Source organism: Lygodium microphyllum, chromosome 20, assembly GCF_053477565.2.
Source record: "Lygodium microphyllum isolate KBCC chromosome 20, Lygodium_microphyllum_v1.1.10, whole genome shotgun sequence".
NCBI classification, from domain to species: domain Eukaryota; kingdom Viridiplantae; phylum Streptophyta; class Polypodiopsida; order Schizaeales; family Lygodiaceae; genus Lygodium; species Lygodium microphyllum.
In genome coordinates, this window is record NC_141154.1 from 113225338 (window position 1) to 113248923 (window position 23586).

Genomic DNA, 23586 nt, shown 5'->3' on the forward strand with positions numbered 1-23586 from the left:
CATGAAAGCTTGAGGGGAGTATTGAAGCTCCTTGTCATCTTCAAGGGTCGTTTTTGGACTTTCAATAAGATTTTTGGGACTGATCTCTAAAGAAGATACATGCTATCCTAAATAGGGTATGACAATTGAAGTCAATTTTCTTCATTCCCTACAAGGTTTTCCAAGCTTAGACAAGCAAGAACATGTCTAATTACTCTCTTTGATATTGAGCGAAGGGATTTGGGCCATTCAAATGGGATTTGGTGGCTCTTTGGGCTAGAATACACATGGTTTTGATAGGGTATACAACTGGGTACTACTATACATAGAGGATTTTGAAGCATCTTTCATTGGTTTTAGAGTTTTGGCTTAAAGCTCTATACAATAGGTAAAGGCTTTGGGCTATTAAAGAGGACATTTTTTAAGGGATTTGGAGTTTATTTAATGGGTTCTTTTACTATTGTTCATAAAAGTAAATAACAGGGGTGAAGGACCAAAAGTCCATCTCATACAGGGTTTTTATTAGAGTTGGTGCATATCGACTCTCAGTCTTATGCCAAGATATCGATAGCCTCTTAATTTGCTATGTTTTCTTGGATTGAGTATGTATTTTGAGGTGCTTGGCATTGGATATGGTCTATGTACAGTAAAGTCTTGACTTGTATCAAGGTATTTACTGAGCTATAGTCTCAAAGTGTTTTGGGTAATTGTTCTAAGTCATTATTTATGCTTATGAATTGAATAAATGTATTGAACATAATAGAATTGCTCTGCTAAACTATACATGAATCAAGCATCTTGATTGCACCTCTATCCATGCATCTTGAATCTATGACTCTCTACAACCTTTTTACCTAAACCCTCCTGGTTAAGGCCTTCTTCCGTAAAAAAATGACCACATTTGGTGAACCCAATGTGAAGGCCATCGGAAGATTTGCAAGCATGGGTGATGCAATGGGTTCAAGTGCTTTTGCAAGGTCTAGTGATGAAATGAGGCACGTGTTTGCTGTTGCAATAGTACTGGCAACAACAACAGTAGTTAGACACTGATAAGCATGAGTCTATGGCTATAAATGCTTTGCAAGTAATTGAGCATGATATCGAGTAGTTTCATGGGCATAATGTATCAGCTTATTTACAATCTTATGCATCAAAAATGGATTTATTTTTTTTTGTTGAGTTGACACTTTGTTTTGCTTGCCATTCATGTGCTTAAAGAGTGTATTGTAGCCTTATTTAGGCAATATTTAGTTTGGGCAAAGTTTAAAAAGGTTCTAAGAGAGGAGCTCTTCCTAGAAGATAATGGTTTGGTTACATGTAGGCTATTTATGGACTGGGTAGAGAAACCCAAGAAGAGTCTTGCAACTACTACATTACTATGAGAATTTGAGTACATGTATGCACAGTTGGATGTTGTTGAGTAGCTCTAGAAGGTCAGAAGGTTGAATTGTTTTTTAAAGCGGCAAATCTTGCCTTGCTAGAAAGGTTGGGGAATCATTTGGAAGATTATACAACAGAGATAAGAGCTAAAAACAGATTAGTCATATGTGATGTTGTTAACAGGATTGTTAAGAGAGAAAGAATAAAGTGAGACTACATATAAGGGCTATGCATGCTACCGATGTTGGCAAAGAACCTACAGTGAAACCATATGTCCCTATGGTTGTATCTACTATTCCAATACTTTGAAATAAATGTAAGATTAGTTGAAATAGTTAAATAATTAAATGTACATTAGATTTTTTATATTATTTAGATGTTATCTAATAGCTTAAAATAAATGTGAGATAATTTTAATAGTTAAATAGTTAAGATAAATTAATCAAATAATTTATATATAAACCAATTCATTAATATATTAAATTTTGGTATATCAATTAGTTATTAAATTATCAACTAGTTAATTTTATATGAAATTATTTATTCACAAAGTAATAATCCTTAAATAAATTTAAACTTTGATTATTCTACTAAGAGAGATTCTCACACTTAAAATGATTGTAATGGTTAAGAGTTTTTTTTTTTTGTATTAAAGACTTCCCCACACTTTGAGATAAGCTCATAGAAAATTTCAAACTTTCGACGCATTTAATTGTGCTAGAGAGTCTCTTACACTTTAGAATAAGAGAGTGAGGGGAGAAAAGAGAGTAGTGAGAGGAGCAAGTAGAGAAAGTATAGTACAACACAACACAACTCTGTGTGTGTGTGTGTGTGTGTGTGTGTGTTGAGAGAAGAGAGAGAAGAGTGCAAAAGAGAGGGAATAGAGAGTGTAGAGAGGAGAGAGTAGAAAGAAAGAGGGGGAGTATAGAAAGAGTAGAGGGAGTAGAGGAGAGATTAGAGGGAGTAGAGGGAGTAGAGGGAGTAGAGTAGAGAGTAGAGGGAGTGAGAGAATATTAGAGAGAGGATAGAAAAGTTATAATTGCTACATTTTAAAATATATTATCAAATAAAACACAAGTTACACACTTGAAACCCATACCATTTTGAACTTAGTAAATTAATTGAAAGACATTTCAATTTATATCTATTTGTAATAAGACATTAACATCCATAATCAAATAGAACAGTTGAAAGAAAGATATTGAATACCACTAGAAAAAGCATTTCATTGATCAACTTTTGGGTATAGTCCATTACTTTTTACAACTCAAAAGATCCACATGGGATACTATAGGTAGTAGAGATACTAATTTTTGCTATCTTTCTATTCAAAGGTCTTTATCTAAGTATTTTGCAATGTATGACTTGAATTTTCTAAAAAAATATTCATGAGATTAGGGATTAGGATGTGTATGCTCTAAGAAACTAGCGATTATATAGGTGAGACTATACATTTCTTATCACTTATTTTATAAGGTGGATGATTGGTAGAAATGCATTCGTGAGCTTTCATCCAATCTCTTCTAGTATATGGATTTACATTAGGGAGCTTGGAAAATGTACTTGTTATAAAATATGTAATAGATCATCCCCAATTCCACTATTCCAACATATATCACCAAAATGCAACAGATATTGCGTGAGTGTTGCATGCATTAAGATCGTTATGCAAAAAAATTGTTGGGATGCATAAATTCAATAGTGCACGAGTCCATTAATAATAACCTATATATCGGATTAATACTTGTTGCAAACTTCATTATGTCACTATGAAATATTTGGATGTAGGTCTAGTTGCATCTCCTTTTAGTACATTTAGCCATTGTTGCAAATGGTTGCTATTCTAGTACTTGAAGACGAGCAATGGTCGCTCAACATTATGAACCAAGCCTAGTGGGGTAATAATGTCCAAGTGCTTAAATGGGATGCATGTGGCTTCTATAGTGTTCACCATTTCAATGCTCATTCCAAACACTGATATACTTTTAAACATTTTCCTTGCATAAATTTTGTTGGGAAAGACTCCATCATTGACCTTGATCTTGGAAAGGAATGCAAATGTTCCCTCTCCCAAATGAGGCTTTAGCAAAAAAGAAATAGTTGAGGGTCATAGAATGTATGATTATATGTAGCCTTGGGGCTCTGTTGTGCTCTCTTCCATGTCTGGCTCCAGTCATGCACATTTGTATAATAAGCATTCAAATTGGACATTTCCTTTGTAGATTTATAGGAGCCAATGCATTAACTGGATCCTCACTTCAAATATTGACTATTGCAACATGTGTTAGGACAATATATTTTCTATGACCAAAACTTGACCTATAATATGCCTAATTTCAATATACCACACCCTCGATGTTTGAAACTCTATATTTAGATGCTCAGATGGGAGATCCCCTTGAAAGTAATTGAATGCATCTATCAAAAAGTTGGCAATGAATTGGCCATATGAGCCCTTGTTGGCATTGTCAAAGATTGCTTGAAGGTGAGGCAAGCCTCCAACTCACGCAAAAACGAATGTGTTATTGCTTTGACTTGCTACCAAGTGTGAATGCAAGCCTCCAAGACTGGCAATAGCAAATCCACGCAACTCTTTTGCTTTTGTTGTGAGGGTGAGTACAAATACAAATCTCTAACACAACATAATCCAAGCAATTGATCCTATTATTCTAGTTCTAGTTTGAGGCAATTCTCTAACACAGACAGGACAAGAGACCAAATTAGAAAATCATATTATCCCGTTTCTAAAGTGTGAGGAAAGCCTTTAACCCATGTAGAATGGGAGACTAAATTAGAAGGCAAGCCTCTAATACACACAAAACGGGAGCCTAAATTAGAAAATCATATTATCCCACTTCTAGAGTGTGAGGCAAGCCTCTAATAAACAAAATAGGGGACTAAATTAGAAAGTACTTTTTCACTAATATTATAGGTTTGGAGTGTGAGACAAGCCTCTAATACTAACACACAGATCAAAAGATAAAATTAAAAAATACTTTTTTGCTAATATCCCAAATCATGAGTATGAGGCAAGCCTTTTAACACACACCAATTAGAGAAAAACTTTAAAAAACATTTTAATTTGAATGTCTTGATCCTACAATGTGATGCAAGTCTCACATATACATAGAATGATAGACGAATCAAAAACTACTTTTTATATCAATATCCCAATCCTAAACTGTGAGCCAATCCTCAAACACACAAAGAATGGGTGACGAAATTACAAAATGAGAGCTTAGATTAAAATATTTAATAATAGAAAACTAAATTAATTTTTTCAATGATAATTATCAATGCATCAAAAGAAGGCTAAGTATTGGGGAAGACTTGGAAGCTAGGGGAAGAGCGAAAAAATCAAAATGCTTTCAATTTTACTTGTACTAAAGATTTTTCGATTGAAAGCTTTTCAATCTAAAACCTTTCAATTGAAGACCTTTTGATTTAAAAGCTTCTTGATCCAAAATTGCCAAACATGAAAATTTGACCGTAAGTCAAAAAAGCATTGAATAAAGCCATAAAAACATGTTTAAAATCTGTATTGAAATTGAATAATGCTACTTACATGCTTCTAAATGCTCTTCTCTATTATAGTTTCCCATGTTTTTCACTTATCTTTTTGTTTTCCTTATCCAAAGGTTAATTTCATACAATGATAAATGTGAGACACACATCAAGGAAGGTTTCGAAGGTCATTGTAGACATTGCAAAAGGCTAGAGCACACCCACCTAGGAAGAGGCAAACCTTGCACAAGATGCAAGTCTAGAAGAAGCAAATATACCAAAGGATGTAAGGCAAGAGGACATCCAACAAGCTCAAAGCACTCTTGACCAAAGAGCACATCCTTATAGGAGATTGCAAGAGGAGAGGAGACATAACATATTGTAGAGGCCCAAAGTGCATCCTTAAGAGACTACAAGCGGAAATGAGATATAGGAGACAATAGAGGCCTAAAGCACACCAGTCAAGGAGCCAGATGCTCTAGGGTCCAATTGGAACTTTTGAGGGCGAAGGCTACCCAAGCTTGAAACTTTGGCAAAGGAAAACAAAGGGCCTTTCCCGTGCAATTTCCATTAGTGCACGAGCAAAGGCACAGGAGTCTATCAAGAAGAAGGTTAGACAATAATTGAATGCACACTGAGAGATCAAAAAAGTAGAAAAGTGCATTAGCTTACCTTCAACTCTTGGTAAAGGACTTCTTGATTGATGTTCTCTAGGATAGATATGTCTAAATTACCCATGCTCACAAGACCACAATGATGGATCAAGGCATGCACACTAGAAAGCTCATTGGGTAAAGGTTTGACAAACTGCTTGTGCCAACACACATAGTTGAAGGATAATAAAATTTTAAATATTCCCACTAAAAGAAGGCCTACGGAGTCTAAGGCATCCATGGAGTTGAATGTCCATATTGAAGAACTCACTAGGGACAAAATCCATATAGGCAAAGGGGAAAAGGGAAAAGGGAAGAAAGCTAATAATGCAGACAAAGAAAAGAGGAAAGAGAAGGAAGGTGACTATGCAAAGAAAGAAAAGGGAAAAGGGAAGGATGAGAGAGAGAGAGAGAGAGAGAGAGAGAGAGAGAGAGAGAGAGAGAGTGTGTGTGTGTGTGTGTGTGTGTGTGAAATGCAAGAGGAGGCCAAAAATATGTAGGATGACATGCTAATAGAGGAAAAATAAATGTTTAACAAGCTAGTGGACCTTGAGAAAGAGAACATCAAGGGGCTTGATCACATTCCAAGCTACATGGCGGTGGATATTAGAGTTGAAGGCAACTCACATTCCAAGCTAGTGGACCTTGAGAAAGAGAATGCCAAGGGTATTACATTCCAAGCTCCATGGTGGTGGATATTGGAGTTGAAGGCAACTCACAATATCTCACCATATCTCCAGAGAACACAAAATTCTTGCATAGATTAATGTACCAAAGTGGTTGACTAGACAAACCATTAGTGACCTAATCAACACATCGCAAAAATGCTATGTGCTAGCACATCACTTGACTGCTACTAATGAGCAAATGATTTACACAATGACCAACGAATGTTGGTATTGTGTGCTAACATCCCAAGCACTAGTGCTTCGCTCCCCTAGTATGAATGTGCTTCCCTCCATTGCTCTGAATGAGCAAGCGATTCACACAATGATCAACACAATGTTGACATCCCATCAGAAGCACTAGTACTTTGCTCCACTATTGTGAATGAGCAAGCAATTAACACAATGGCCAACATGTCCTGAACATGCTATGGACCCTAAACCATAAGATTGAGGAGCAAAATGAGGGCATATTTGGTGAGACGAATTAGATTTGAGCACCCTTTGACTATAATTTTGAGTAAAAGCACCGCCCAAGACTATCGGATGCAATTTGGAAGTGTCAAAGGAGAAAGTGTGAAAGAGGGATTGCAGAGGGGAGATTGAAAAAAGGGGGCTTGCTTCCTATTACTCCCTTTTTGCAAGCCCCCTTTTAAGATATGTGTCACATCCCCCTCCTCCCATAACATATGGTGAGACATGGCCCAATGCCCCCTCCAAACTAACTTCCAAGGCTTGATTGCTTCATACATGTATAGATATGCATTTGTGCTCATAACTTTAAAATGGTCGGTAGAGAGTGGAGAGTTGATTCCTCTTTATTGGTAATTATGAGTGTGTGCAAGACATGAAAGGGGTCAACTTCTTTTTATACATCACTACTTAAATACTTTTTAAGAGTTGTTTAATTATATGTATTCTTCCCTCTCATGCCCTACATGTTGCATCTTGAGTCTGAAAATGGTGCATATAGTAGACATTTAGAGTGATGTCTCCCTTCGAACAGTATCTCTACGTTTTGAGTCAAATGAGATAATTGTGATAGAGAAGGAACTTCAAGATTATGTTGAGCTTGACCCCAAATGTTTAATCTTTACAATCCTATTGTGCAAGTGTACCTAGAATCCTATAAGAAAATGGTAAGTTTGCATTTCAATTAACCTCTGCCATGCAAAGGGATTGTATTGTCTCTACTCCTATTGATAACCCACCAAGCATAGACTTGGATACCATTGCAAACAAGTCACCCAGAACACTCGCTTCTTTCTCTCAATTGTCCTTTGTGGGGGATCTTCTATATTGTCTACTACGTCGGGAAAGTTGACTTGTATCCTCACTCTCCTCAAAAAGTTTCCTTTGAACGACTTTTTCTTTGTTGCAGTGATGAATGCCTCCACTATTATCCAAGTCAACAAACTGCCTCCTCAATATGATCGAGACATAGTCTTAAAGTCGCCTCCAACCTCAAAGGGTAAGCCAATGTCATGAGTGGAGCAAATATATGAATGATCGTGTTTGGATGGAGTACAAACATGAATGGTTATCTTTGGATGGAGTACAAAACTTGCGCCAAATATAACTTTGAAGGTGTGATCCATCATTGCTCTTGTGCAAGACATTTGAGATGTTTTAATTTGGATTACTCCTATGAAATCACCAAAGAATACAATCAAACAAAATGGAGGGGGAATTTATGGCAAGTGTCCTCTGTGGGGATTTTGAGATGGGAAAATGGAATGTTGGGGTGTCATCACTATTTCACTAGCATAGAGTGCTTAGTTGTTTATGAGTGTTGCATATAAAGTAGAACCAATACAACCAACTACAATACACCAAGGATATCACAACCACCATGTTTGGAGTCTGTAGGAAGGACATATAAGTAGTGGATATCTTGACAAAGCAAATGGTCCTTCTAGATATCAATGTGGTTCTATAGGAAGGACATGCCAATTATGGATACCTTGGTGAAGCAAAAGGTCATTCTAGATCTCAATTGCAAAAAGATGGAGATAAGTGTTGCAAGGGGCTAAATCTTGGAAATCATTGGTAGGGATATCAACAATGTCAAGGGTGAGCAGGGCATTGAGAACTTGTTAGAGAAAGTCACTCATCTTGTCCAAACAAAAATGTGTGTGTTTTTGTTATGCTATGGCTAAGGTTTCCATTCATCATGAGATTGAATGTTGTCCGAACCTTTTTTATTCTCATAGAATGAAAAGGACCATGGATATAGCTAGGCAAAATATAAAAGGGTCAACCCCATGCCTTCAGGCATTGTTAAAGGAGAGAATGAACAAGCGTTACTCTTCCTTTCATAACATCTTGTTTCTAAATCAATCGGCCCATGAAAAGGAGCCACATGTTTTTAAAATGTCTACTATCATATGTCACTAATGCCATCATGTTGTAGAGCTTCTCATCCTTAGTCTATGAATAGCCGAACCAAAGTGATGGGAAGGCACCAAAGCTTGGAACAATTGCCTAATAGAACTCAAGCACTTAATAGAGACACGCCTTTTAGCTACACAACCTTGATTGAGAAGAAGGTCCAACGGAAGGCATGATTTGATAAACATGTGCAAGAGAGACACTGAGAGAGAGGTGGTCTACTGATCTTGTACTCAATCAAAGGCCATAAGCAAAGAATCAAGTTGAGGCATCAAATCGTTACTACGTCTACATTATCAGCCAATCAAGTAATATATAACTTAAAACGTTGGAGGCGGAGTGCATGGCATTTCAATAGAAATAGAATAAAGAAGTACTACCCCACAAGGCATTACAAACATAACTCCTTCGAATGAGCCTACCATCCTAGTCAGAGCCATCATAGTGGCAAAGCAAACTTGGTGTGAGTAGCTCAAATAACAAGCAAAACTCAATTGTCAAACTCATCTAAGTCACATGAGTTGCACACTTTAAATAGAAATTCAAGCGTCCGTGTTAAATCTATTATAATCACGAATCTAGACCCTCAGGATGTGCTAATTATTTCACCCTCACACCTTTGATTCAAATTGAATGTGATAAAAGAGGCCAATGCTAATATCCCCATTGATGGAGTGTCCAACTTCAACACACTAACATACTACTTTTGATACAAATTCAGCCAACCACAACCACTGTCCACTGACACAAAGCTCAATCCTTGCAATGGCACTCCATACACCTTGCTAGGAAAATGCAAGTTTGTGGTAACAATGGAAAGTGAAAGCATTCCCTTAATATGCGATGTTCTTCCAAATCAAGAAGATAAAGAGAAAGAAATCCTCTTAGGATAGCCATTTAAATATCAAGGTGAAGTGCAATGGTCAACTATACTATAAAATGCATTCATTTAATATTCTAGGAGCTAGAGTGATCTCTTGCTTACAGTTCACGGGAACTAGCTAAGGGGGATAGAAGGCTAATGTCTCAACTTGACAGAAGGATAGTTGTGTGCATCATCACAATGGGTGCCCAAAGCCCTACTCAAGGCATAGGGATACTTTCAAGGCAATTGTCAAGTGCGGCTTCCCAAACACGTTCAACCCCTCAATCCACAAACACTCCAAGAGCCCAAGACCAAGCATGTCCTCAAGGAACAACAAAAGAAGCCAATGCTAAAACTTCTGGGCTTGTTTTGAGGTTGCACGATCTCCCATCCCACTCATAACCTTCCCTCTACACACCAAATCCAAATCCAGAATATACCTCAAAGCTACATGAGGTCCCTACCTAGAGTTGTGATCTTAGACAGCTATCAATGATGCATACAAAGAATCAAAATCACATTAGTAGGCTAGGCCTCTAGCCCTTTTATTTCCTACCTTATGCTATTTTAACTATCAAACAGAAATATTGTACCAACCTCATAATGCCTTGTAAATCCCCCCTACATTTGTCTCCACCCATGCTTAAAGCATTTACATACAAACATTAAGTTCAAAAGTCAGCCATGTAACTCAACAATTACAAAAATAACCATCTTGTTTAACTCTCTTCTAATATCCCTCTATTTTGTTACCACCTGCATTGTATGTGCGTGCATCCATGCATGCATAAATTGTTGCAATTGCAATTTTGCACTGCATATGCCTAAACCATTTCACTTCATAATATGAGCATTATTGCATGCTGCTGCAAATTCATGCGAATGTTTGAGAAATGGCTAACCAAGAAAGTCTAGAATGCAAAGCAATGAAGTGTTAAAGATGCTTCACAACATTCCCATGCGAAGATAAGTAGAACACATTCCATGCGAAGACAAGTAGAATGTGTTCTATAACTAAACTAACTTTGATTTCCTGTTGGTTCAAGCAAAAGCAGACACTAGGCCAACGATGGCATGCCTGCAGCTTGAACATACTACAGAAGAACTAACTAGGAAAATCTACAAGGCTAGGTAACACCTCAGAAGTGTCAGATATGCTACACAACTGCGCTAGAAAAAGCAATAAACATACATTGCATGACTAAAACAACCCATGATTTGCTCGATGTTGCAACCTTTTTAGACTTCTGCAGAAACTTGTGTTCCCCAGTCATAAAACTTCCCTTCTGCACTTGAAATAAAGTGCATATATTGAGATAATATGAAAAGCACAACAAAACAGCAGCACTACGAATCAAAAGAGCAGAGAGAGCCTTTTGTACAACACCCTGATAGGATTGTCCTTTGTTGTTGCTTCATCTATGAAGAAATTACATAATCAGGTTTATTCCATGCTCTCTCACAGAATCTACAACAGCTAGAAGTTTTCCCTCAAGTTTCTCCTTTGGCCTAGTATAATAAAGTGCAGTGAAGACATCAGCCTCTTTGGCACGTTCAGCCAACACCTGCCCAACGACCCGACAGGCGTTTATATCACAGCGCGACTTGAGGACAGATCGCAGGTCCTTGGAGTTAGTAGAGGCAACAGCAACAACCTTGTTGCACATGCGATGCATGATGCTGGCATGTATGTACTTTGCCGACAGGAACACGTCCAGAGTAAATGGCAGCATGTATGCTTCTGTCCTATGCCTAAATGACCTGACTAGCCGCCTCTCTTTCTTTGGCTTCTTGGTAGCGAACCTTCCACTCTCTCTCTCTTTCCAAGGTGGCTCACTATTAGTCTTCAACGGTTCGTGGTCCTTAAAGAGATCCTTGTCTTTGAAAAATTTGGCACCCTTGGGGGCCTTGTAATGCTGAGAAAAGGTTTCAAATAAGATTTAGCTATGAGAGAGAGAGAGAGAGAGAGAGAGAGAGAGAGATTGATTGGCCAGAAGGCCTTCTGTAACTAATTCATTAATTCAAACTTCTACACGAGAAAGAGAGAGAGAGAGAGAGAGAGAAAGAGAGAGAGAGAGAGAGAGACTTTGATTTCAGCAATCTTAACAGGGGAAAAAAAAGAAACCTTGATTTGGATTGAAAGCAAAAAGACTCTGACATAAAAGCTAGTTGCTTGAGAATCAGGAAAATCCTCACATTCAGAACAAAAACAAAACAGGAACTTTCTGCCTTCCAATCTATGGACGTACTCCAATAGAAATTTTAACATCCTCAGATTCAAAACAAATACAAAACGTTAACTTTCTGCCTTCCAAACTAAGCACGTACTCCGATAGAAAATTTATTAACTCCAATCTTGTTTCTATAGGCATTCACTTACATGCACCACATTCTTAATAGCAAAATTACTCTCTTGAGAACCTTTGCAAGTCTGTGGCTTACCTAACCACTGTTAGAATTGGTCAATTATGGGCAATGCCCAATGTTTCGGTGTGTGGTGACACAAGTTAATAAGTTTTGTCACTACTTCTAGAGTTAGTTTAGTTCCAGTTAAGTTAGGGATAGGTCTAACTTACTTAAGACCTATTGTACTTTCATTCTATTATTCTAGCACTTGGATCTTTTGAGTGGGACTATTGCCCACTCTTGCTCACTATATTGCATTCATTCTCTCTCTTTTTTCCACCTCATCCAGTCGCTACCCAAGTGGTAAGTCACTTGTTTAAAGTTTTATTAACCCACTAACCCAGGTTCAAATCCTCCTTTTATATTTCTATATGAGATGACTGTACGGATGTAGCAATTGAACTCTAAGAACATCTGGTCACCATGCGTCCAACTTAACCAACTGAGCTACATCCATCTGCTCTCTCTCTCTCTCTCTCTCTCTCTCTCTCTCTCTCTCTCTCTCTCTCTCATTTCCAAGAGTTGGTATCAGAGCTAGACACATGGGTTCCATCTGCTCTCTCTCTCTCTCTCTCTCTCTCTCTCTCTCTCTCTCTCTCTCATTCCCAAGAGTTGGTATCAGAGCTAGACACATGGGTTCCATCTCGCCACCACTCAACCAGTGCCACCCATGCAAAGTCCACTTAGCGGACGAAGAAAGAGGAGCTACTATTTTGGAGGGGGAGCTGCTATTTTGGAAGAGAAGTTGTTTTGGAGGAGCTGCAACTATTTTCAGCCTGCATGCAGTCCCGTACGTAGTCTTGTATGGAACCCTAAGCACAGCCTCTCTCAACCCTACTCACGATTTTCTGAATCTGCCTGCTATTTTCTCAGCCCTGCTCACCATTTTCTGCAAATTTGAAAGAAAAACAAAGAAATCCTAATTTATGAATTTGGGAATTTTCAAAAATTTGTGTAAATTCCGATCCATCTTGCCCATCTCTACCACTTTCAATTGTGCAAAAATACTCAAAAACCCTAAAAGTGTAGAAACCCAAATTTTGCAGTTTGGGGCTTTTTGAAAATTTGTGCAATTTCTCATCCATCTTGCCCATCTCATCCCAAATTTCAACACACCTAGTGCCAAGAAATTTGGGGGTTTTTGACCTACTTACCCAATTTCTGAAATTTCTTGAAATTTCCATAAAAAACTGCGACATTTGTTGAAATCAATTCCCATTGGCAGCGGTGAAATCTCGGGATTCATCACCGACATCAGTCATGGGCTGTAAGTAACTCTGAATTTTGCAATTTCTCAAAATTTATGTAGAAAAATTTGGGGCTTTTTGCTCTTGTACCTTTAAAGGCATACTATAGGTGGTAGTATAGCATTAAATTGCTGTTTTGATCAGTTTGGCCATGGAAATCGAGGCATTGACAGCCACTATTTGGCCACACAACAGTGATTCCTCTTATATGCATTGGGATCTTGAAAAGGATTTTGGTCATTTACACCTCTTCTGTGTCGGAAGTTTTGGTTACAGCTTCCATTATTTTTTATTCACCTATGGCAGGGAATAACAATGATGTTCTGCAACGATTGCTCTTGGCACCCCTCCTCTTGCGCAAGGGAGAAAGGACAATCTACTGCTGCCCCCGTTGTTGTTACACTTGACCAAAAGAAATGAGATTCTAAAGCTGCACAAGCTTTGTCTTTGATAGCTCTATCAGTGAAAAGAGCCATCATACCTCACATTCAGTCTTGCAAAACCTCACATGCAACTTGTGTTTTTTTGGAGCAGATGTTTGCAGCATGAGTGAGCCCTGCATCTCTTTCTCATTGCTCACATGAATGAAGATGATTCTATGACAGATCACATCACATGCATTCAGAAGTTGTGTGAGCAGCTACTCAACATTGATGAGATGATTGAAAACGGTGGGATGGTGAAAATCACATTGAACTCTCTTTCAGAGTCATACCTTCACACTTCACTGAATTTGTCATTGAGGGGGGCAGCTGAGCCCCTCACATTCATGGAGTTCTAGCCTCTTGCTTCAAGAGGAGAAAACTCCAAAGTATATGGCCCTAAGTCAAGTGATTCAGCCATGCTTTCTAGGTACAAAGGCAAAGGAAAAGGGAAGCAAAATGCAGATCAGCCCGAGACTGATGTTGGGCAGTCTTCAAATATTCTGCTCTTATTATTCTCAGTATTCAGCATTCATTCTCTCTCTCTCTCTCTCTCTCTTTTTTCGTAAACTCTCTCTCTCTCTCTCTTTTTTCGTAAACTCTCTCTCTCTCTCTCTCTCTCTCTCTCTCTCTCTCTCTCTGCCCCTACCCCTGACCTGCCCTGCCTCAACTCCTGCCCTCCCCCTGACCTGCCCTGCCCCTTCCTGACCTGCCCTGCCTCTGCCATTGCCCCTTCCCCACCTGCCACCGCCCCTACCCCTGCCCTATGACTTGACCCAACCCTGCCCTGCTGGCCCCACCTGCTCCCTGACCTGCCCTGCCTCTGCCCTACCCCTACCCTGCCCTCAATCTAACTTGCCCCTTCCCTAACCCTCCCTGACCTGACTCCTTCAGTCCTGCCATTCATCCTGTCAGTCCTATTCTAATCAGAACGGCTGATCACAGCTCTCAATCATCATAAACTTTCCCAACAAAATGGAACAGGTGCAGATTGACCTATTAATCACCAATGCCATCAACAAAATTGAAAGGGAGTATGACGATGGACTAACCACAGTCAACAGGCAGTTTAAGTGACCGGATTAAAAAGCTTGAGCAGAAAATTAAGGCACAAGACGAAGAAATCAAATCCCTAAAACAGCAGCTGGCTGAGATACGACTTAGCATCGGTCAAATTAGGGAGGAAGTGCAAAAACTCCAAAAGAAAGAAGATGAGACAACAAAGGAAGCCATCTCTTGGGCTGAGATGCTCAAGAAGACTCAGAAACAAGTAGAGGAAGCAAAACAATGGATTCAAGAGGCAAGAAAAGGAAAGCAACCAATACACACATCACCTACAGCCACAATTAATGGCATGTTAGAAGAGGAGCAAAGATGGAAAGTGCAAGCAATGCATGTTCATGTAACAAGGCTGAAAATGCATGAAAATGTGGAAGAAGATACCGAGTTGTACGCGTTGATGAACATCGAGAAAGACTCGCACGCCTCAGCTTGGAGAGTGGGTAAGGACACTAAAGGGGAGAACTCAAAAGAGTGTCCCCTTATTCTCCGCTTTCCTACCACAAAGGCTAGGAGAGACTTTCTTGTGAAGAAAATTGCTAGGGTTTGCACTGAGGAAACACAGAGTGTACCACGACAAAAACACCAAGGGACAGACACAGACACAGAAAGCAAAACTCAAACCCTAAATGCAAAATTCAAAATTCAAACACAAATAGAAGAAGGGAGAGAAGAACACAACTCTGAAGTGAATGAATATTGCAAATGAATGTAAGAGTGTACACATACTCAAGGGCAGACCATGTGTGTCGGAGAGTGACGTCCACCGGAAACGGATCTCAAGTGTTGTGACCACTGGTCGGAGTGACGGAGTGAGAGAAACACCAAACGCTAATCACTAGAGTGTGAAGAGACTGAGGCGACTTCAGAGGATGATGCTTGATGATGTGGGCAAAGCAACAGAACGTAGCAGTAGAACACACGCTACAGTAAAACGTCGTAGTAGAACACCACAATAAGACGCTGCAATTAAAACGCAACAGTAGAACGCCGCAGTGAAACGAGATGATGGTAGCAGTCGCAAAGGCTAACCGCCACGTGGTGGGAGACTGATGGCTGAGATTTGCACACAAGGGTGAGAAACCTACATGGGAGGGATGAGGCTGAATGGGGATAGCCTGTCTATTTATAGATGTCGAAGGGTGGCCCAAAGAATTAGGGTTTTTGGGAGACCACTGAAACTCTCTCGAACCGCTCCCCTTTTTAGGATTTTTCATTAATTAAGTGTGTTTTGGGGCTGTTTAAGAATACTAATCAGCTGAAAAGCGTGTTTTAGCTCAATATTTCTTGCTCAGTGCACATTGAAAGGTACCAACATGTTTCTAGGTAATGATCTCACACCAAACCAACTAGCCCACATGATCCCGGAGTGCATGCCAAGAATCAAGGCAGCTAGGGATGCATGCAAGCTAGCTTTCTATAAAGGAGGAAAAGTGGTGATCATGGAGAGAGGCACCAAATGACCGTGTAAGACCTATGGCACCAACCGTGCTATTGCAGTTTGGAATTGTAATGGAGCTCTACGACTAGATGTGGGGGCATCTGAAGAGACATTCAAAGGGAGAGACAGTTTTTAACTCAAAGACACATCAAGGACCACATACTACACTCCCCCAGGTGACAAGTTATAAATGGAAGTTGACATATAGAAAGGAGACACGCACAAGTCATAGTAAGGGGTCAAGAGGAGAGGCAATGCTTTTTAGGGAGAAACTCTAGCAGATGATCTAGGTGGTTTGGAGAGATGAGCAGGCCAGATATATGTGGATGAGAGTATAAGGTGTACAGCGCACTCTATACATCACCATATGCTATTTCCCCCCTATGACATCTCGCTACACCCCACCCAAGGGGCAATCTCTATATGGAGCTTTGAATGAGGACATTTGGGAGTTCTCAAGGAAAGGAGATGCCATCCTACTAAGAGACTTCAATGCCAAGACGCCCCATATCAAATATCTTTCTTTGACACATCTGAGGAGATGTTACAGAAGCAAGATCCACCAAAGTTACAGATAGAGAGAACCTTTCAAGACATGGAAGAAGTCACAGAGTATGGGAGGTATCTTGTGGAGATGGGGACTGCAAATGGAATAGCCATCCTTAACGGCCTAGCTAGATACCTCTTATCAAGATCCTTCACATGTTACCCCTACCAACATGGTACTAGCTTGGTAGACTATGTACTTGCTCCACTAACAATTATACCCCATATCCAGGATCCTTCAATCTCACCACATCTCCTAGGAGTATCAATAGATCATGCTTATCTATCCTTTACTATGGATCTCTAGTTTACCAATGTGCAAACCCATCATACAGCCCACTAGCATCCAAGGTACTTCTCTAGAGAGATAGAGGATATCTATGAAACGGATCTAATCAGACTAGTACACAATGTAGACCCTAACACTCCACTATAGGAGCTCACCCAACAATTTAGTGAGGCTCTGCACATAGCAGCAAGGGCAGCAATTCTACACTCCAGTCCCACAGATAAGGCCTCCACCGAGGTGATACCTCTAAACAGCTGGTATGATGATGAGTGCCACAAGACCAAAACTCAACTCCAAAGAGAAGAAGCATTGGGATCCACTCCTCATAGGCAGGCACAGCTGATCATTAGATGCCTCATACAGTGAAAGAAGAGAGCATTTCTAGTCCAATTGCAGAGAGACTTATATCAACTATTCCTCAATCAGGACTCTAGAGAGGCATGGCAGCTTCTCAGAGAGCATTGTCCTCCCATACCTATCATGTCACCAAGTACATGGGAGCAATACGCAGCTAGCCTTTACACAGTAGTAGGCCACACTCATCTCCTCAATCCACCAGAGTCCTACCCAGAGATCACCACCTTTACAAAGAGCTGAGTTTGTAAGGCTATTGACAAACTTAGCAAAGGTAAGGCCTATACAAGACCATGATGGATTAGTAGCTGAGCACTTGATTCATGCTAGGGACTTCGTAGCAAAGTTCTTAGCATAGTTTTTCCATACGTGAATCAAACGTCAAACGCAAACGCGTATGAAAGTATGAAACGAGTATGATTCAAACCCTAGACCTGAATCATACGTGACCCTAATTTTTTAACATATTCTTAACAAAATATGAGAAAAAAACACAACCAAAAGCAAAACTGAAAACTGCATAATAGAGTCACATCATATATCATGATTCATGATTCATCTGTCATCAACTAATCTACTTGTCATCTTCATCATTCATTAAATTTACTCATCAACTAAGTACGTCAGGCAGCAGTATTTCCAAGTAGAGAGCTGTGTTTCCCACAGTTTGTGGAGTTCCTCAGGCTGAGTTCAGTCGTTTTCAATCACGATTCCTCAGGAGTGTGTGTTTCAGACTGCCTGGATCCAGGGAAAGAGTCGGCAGATAAAGGCAACCACATTCTGTATGCTTTTGTGCAAAGTCATCAACATTTTTTAATTAAAAAAACGTCAAGTCTGATATGGGGTTTTCAGACGTTTACAGACGTCTGAAATTCATTTCAGACGCGTCTGAAAACTACTATGGTTCCTAGCTTACAAGTTTGACAGAGCTATGTGTGAAGGCCTCCTGAAGAGTTGATGCACAAACACCATTATACCCATCCTCAAGTCAAGAGATCCCACTCTACCTAGCAATTATCGGACTATTACAGTTAGACACACACTAGCTAAGTTATATGCCTCCATCTTTGAGCAAGAGCTGAGCAAATGGGTGGAAATGTTGGGAATAAAGGGCCCTCATGCCTTTTATATGTCCCCGAGTGTGAACACATCCTTAGCACACTTGTACTTTCATATATATATATCTATCTAAAAACCTAAAGAGGTACACTCGTCACTGTACCCACAAGTCGTGCTCACTCTCACTCTCTACTCTGCACTCTCTATCTCTCTGCTGCTAGCAAGCACTATGCCTCGATCCTCACGCCACAAGTGGCAACAAACTGGTATCAGAGCGCAGGTGTTGAATGCTCCATCAATTGGACATGACTTAGTCGGCAGAGTCGGAGTTGTAGGTTGGGCGACAAGACTGACGAAGTCTAAGTCATTGAGTTGCAGAAGTGGGCAACAGGACTGATGAGGGCGTGCAACAGTGATGGACTGTTGGACGGCATGCGACAGGCCATGGATAGGCGATAGTTGCTCCAGGCGCAAGATAGGGTAGTCATGTGCTGACGACGCAGATGACTGGCGAACGGGCCCAACGCAAGCGAATGAAGCAAGCAGCAGGGCACGCAACAGGGCTACAAGCAACAATGTTGCGTGACGAGGCGCTGCTATGCAACGGGTGACTGCACGGCAACCAACTGACGCGCGGCGACTCACAGGCAGGTGCGCCGATGACGGAGGCGGCAGCTGATGAGATCCACGTGGCCGAACGGGCACTATCAGTCCTGACAGGTCAACAGACCCGTCATCCAAAACATTATTTTCTTCAAATCTTTTTTTTGAAACCCCTCCCTCTAACCGGGGTTCGCGCGCATAGCACACAGTGCAGATTTGTGCAATCTTGGCTCGGAAATTTGGGGATTTTCTTGGATTTGGGGATTGTGATGCAGAGCAAGACCATTTGTCTCAAAAATTGCAGGAATTTGTGACATTTTGCCTCCCACATTTGGGGCTTTTCATGTACATGCAAAATTGGGCTGAAATTTACCCAATTTCTCGATATTGATGCACATTGGACCCCATGCAATTTGGGCCTTTTGCTGTTTGGGCAAAATTTGTGTGCCATTTGGTCATTTTATGTACATGCGGGTTTAATTCCATGCAATTTGGACACCTAGCACTTGGAAAATTTTGGGAGTTTTGCTAACATTGCTCTATCTTGGCAAAATTGACATGTTCCATGCATGTCAGAGATAGTGCAGATGTATTGTTGATGCTTTTGTTAGACAGTCATTTACTGGACAGCTGGACAGTACGGACGTCAGTGCCACGTCAATACCTGCAGTCGGCCGGATTTCCTACCTAGTGCTGGGATTTTCTATTTTTTTGGCTATTTATAGCCTGTTTGGTGGCTCACTCCAACATTCATTATTCAGATTCTGATCTTGAGATTTGTTGGCTGAGGCAGACTGCGCTCGGGCTGACAGAGATCGAGGTCATCAAGTCGGAGACATACGCAGATATTTCCTTTGCCCCCTTGTGTATTTCTGCACTCTTATACAGCATACTACACCGCAGATTTTCTGCGTTTACACTGTCTCATTTTCTCTCTCTCTCTTCTCTTTGTGTTCACTCTCTCTCAGTCTTTGTCCTACGCTTCCACATCACTGCACTCTGACATGGTATCAGAGCAGTGAAGATGGACTGACTAAGGGCTGAACCTATCTGAAGAGGAGATTTCATCGCGACACAAGGCTGCGTTTCCAGGTTTCGAGGGCGAGCGGGAGGGCTCGGCATCGGATCAGGGCTGAAGCGAGCGTGGCGTGTGGGAAAGGAGTCTAATCGGTGAATTTGCTGCAGGTTATTGCTATTCGAAGGGGAGGAAGGCTGCGTTTCAGGCCTTCCATTGCAGATTTTACTTTTTCATCGCCTTCGGCTGGTGAAGAAGGTTTGGGCAAAGGAGGAATCAGTCCTAGAAGGCTACGTTTTCACAGTCAGAGGGGGCTGCTTTTGCATTTGTGCAGGTATTGCAGGTTAACATGTCTTCAGAGACTAATTTAGAGTTCCAAACGATCATGGACAGGAAGGTGCCAGTCCTACCGGCTCTTCCAACGGATCAAAAGCTTGATGGTGACGATTACCGCATCTAGTGGGTCATGATGTTGCCCATTTTAGAATCTTATGATTTGGCGGAACTGGTGATGGAGGAGATTATCAGGCCCTCGGTGAGGGATGAGTCCAAACTCTCTTCCAATGCTCATGCGGAGTTGACCAAGGCCCAGTCTCATTGGGACAAACTCAATGCTAGGATTCGATCTTTTCTGTTTCTGTCTTGCACCACAGCCGTGATAGCTCACATTGAGCACTTGACGGTGGCTCGTGAGATATGGCTGGAGCTCGATCAAATGTACAACCAGATGACCCTGACGAGGAGGGTTTCTTTGGAGGTGTAGATATGGACTTTGTCCGTGAATAAGTCTTCTTCGCTTCAGGAACACATCAACAAGCTTCGGAAGACATGGCGATCACTTTACTATCCCAGTTGCCGCCACGACTCAGTACTTTTCATTCCGCTCTTATTGCTTCAGGGCGGGAGTCGACTCTTCGGTGGAAAGAGTTGGTTCCTATGGCCTTGGACCAGGAGGAACAATTGAAGGGACAAAATGCTTCCAAATCTGAGACATTGGTTGGTCAAGCCTCTCAGAAGAAGGGGAAGGACCAAAAGAAGAAGAAGGACACGAAGGACTCTGGAGCGGTGGCTGCACCCTCAGCAGCTGCTTTTCTACACTTAGCAGTCATTCAGGACTCTACAGGGTCGTTCAATAGAAATCCAAAAACGAATACCGACAACTTCTGATGTTGCAATGACAGCTCCCCAGGCTCGAGAGTGGATTGTGGACAGTGGTGCCTCACGGCACATGACTCCTTCCGTTGTTGCCCATTTGCGACCTTCGCGTGGGCAGATTCTCATTAGAGACAGCTCTTCTATGTCTATTGCTGCACAGGGTAAGGTGCAGCTTATTTCAGATGGACATGGTGGTACCCACACCTCTGACGTGTTGCATGTGCCAGGATTGGGTATCATTTACTTTCAGTTCATAAGATTTGTGCTCTTGGCCTCTTGGTGGAGTTTGACAGTGATACTGTTGGAGTCCTTGATCGTGAATCGAGGAAGTTTCTCTCTAAAGGGTATGAGGAGAATGGAGTCTACAAATTGAAGTCTTCTTCAACTCTTACTTCTCTTCTTCTTACTTCTCAGACACAGTCCGAGCTATGGCATGCTTGGTTTGGCCATCTGAACTACGAGTACCTTCGGAAGGCATCACGAGGGTCATTTGTCCGAGGCTTGCCGGACATAGTGGTGAGCCATCAACCATGTGTCTCCTGCATTCGTGGGAGACTGCATCAGGATGCGATTCCCAACAAAGCTTCTAGGCGGTCTACTTTACCCATGGAGCTTGTATCTACGGATCTTTGTGGCCCAATGAGGACCGAGTCCCTAAAGGAAGCTTGTACTTCATGTTGATCGTAGATGACTACAGCAAGATGGCTTGGGCCTATTTCTTGACTTTGAAGTCGGAGGCTTCCTCTCATTTCCAGGATTGGCTTTTTTTTAAGGAGAACCGTTCTCGCCGGTGACTGAAGACCTTGCGTTCAGACAAGGGAGGTGAATTTATGTCTAATGAGTTTGCTCGTTTTTGTGCAGATAGGAGCATTCACCAAGAGTTTGCTAACACCAACACTCCCCAAGAGAATTGCATTTTGGAGCGGAAGAACTGAAGTGTGATCAAGATGGTATGCACCATGATGGAGCACCGACAGACACCTCAGTTTCTGTGGGCCGAGGCAATAGCTACCGCAGTTCACATCCTTAATCGATCTCCCACTTCGGCCATTGACAGGATGACACCTTTTGAGGCTTACTTTAAGACTTAGCCTGATGTCTCTTATTTCAGGATCTTTGGGTGTAACGCTTATGTGCACATTCCGAAGACGCAACATGATAAGTTCGAGGCGACTTCTCGACGACAAGTTTTTGTTGGCTATAGCTCCCAATCCCAAGGTTATCGTTTGTTTGATCCCGTTAAGTGGGATGTCTACACGAGCTGAGATGTGCGGTCCGTGGAAATACCGGCCACAGAGGGGGGTGAGAAGTACTCCGTCCTTGGAGATCCACGGGAGAGTTGGGCTCCCAAGACAGTTCCTTTGGAGCCAGAGCCTCTTGATGGAGATTCTTCTTCGGATTCAGAGTCTTCTCTTCCACCAACCACCCCCGAGGAGCTTCCGCCGGTGAATGTTCCTGAGTCTTCAGCAAATGGAGAGCGACGGAGAGAGGTTCATCCTCCTCCTCGTTGGGCCCGTGACACTCTCCGAGATTCAGGGATCGAGGGGGTCCCTGAGGAGTGGGAACCGCAGGATGGACCGCGGAGGTCACGAAGGAACCAGGCACACTCTTTGGAGCTTGTCTGCTCCAACTATTGTTTATTGGGCCGTGTTATGCAAGATCAAGAGCCCACTTCAGTGACGGAGGCTTTGCAGTCTGATCATTGGCGAAAGGCCATGGAAGCCAAGTTGGAGGCTATTGAGAGGAATGGCACTTAGTCTCTTATGCCTCATCCCTCTCACAAGAAGGTGATTGGTATCAAGTGGGTCTTCAAGACCAAGTACCTTAGCGATGGTTCTTTGGACAAGCACAAGGCTCGCCTTGTTGCTAAAGGTTTTGCTCAGCACCCAGGCATTGATTTCCATGATACTTTTGCCCCCACTACTCGTATAGCGACTATTCGCGATGTTCTTGCCTTGGCTGGCCATAGGAGATGGTATGTTTATCAATTGGATGTGAAATCCGCCTTTCTGAATGGTGGCTTGCAAGAGGAGATCTATGTTGAGCGGCCTCCTCGCTTTGGATCCTCAGATGGAAAAGTTTACAGGTTGAAGAAGGCCTTGTATGGCCTCAAGCAGACTCCGCGTGCATGGAACGAGAATATTGACTCGTTTCTTCAGTCAAAGTTGGGATATCGGTGCTCCAAGGCTGATCCGCAGCTTTATGTGCACACTTCCGAGGTTTATTGTGTGTTGTTCGTGTTATATGTTGAAGATTTGATTTTAACACGGAATCATGCACAGAAGGTCCAAGAGACCAAGACAGCTTTACATCAAGCATTCAAGATGACAAATTTGGGGCTTCTTCATTTCTTCTTGGGTCACGAGATTTATCAGTCTCAGAGGGGGATTTTTATCTCTCAGCAGCGGTACATTCAAGAGCTCTTGGTGACTTTTGAGATGGAGACTTGTCGGCCCATTACTACTTCTATGGATCCGAATTGGAAGGCCACTTCACACTCAGATTCTCCTGTGATGGATGCTTCACGCTACTGACAGTTGATTGGATCCTTGA

At 41.6% G+C, this 23586-nt stretch overlaps 1 protein-coding gene across 1 annotated transcript in view; it reads right to left on the reverse strand.

Annotated features, from left to right (window-relative positions):
• Positions 1-10667: 10667 nt before the first annotated feature.
• The window catches only part of LOC148019272 (uncharacterized), a 51804-nt gene continuing 38885 nt past the window's right edge, over positions 10668-23586 (reverse strand). The window contains exon 2 of the mRNA XM_087701161.1: positions 10668-11353. Within this exon, the coding sequence (XP_087557287.1) occupies positions 10868-11353 (486 nt within the window). The 3' untranslated portion in view covers positions 10668-10867. The remainder of the gene's footprint in view (positions 11354-23586) is intronic.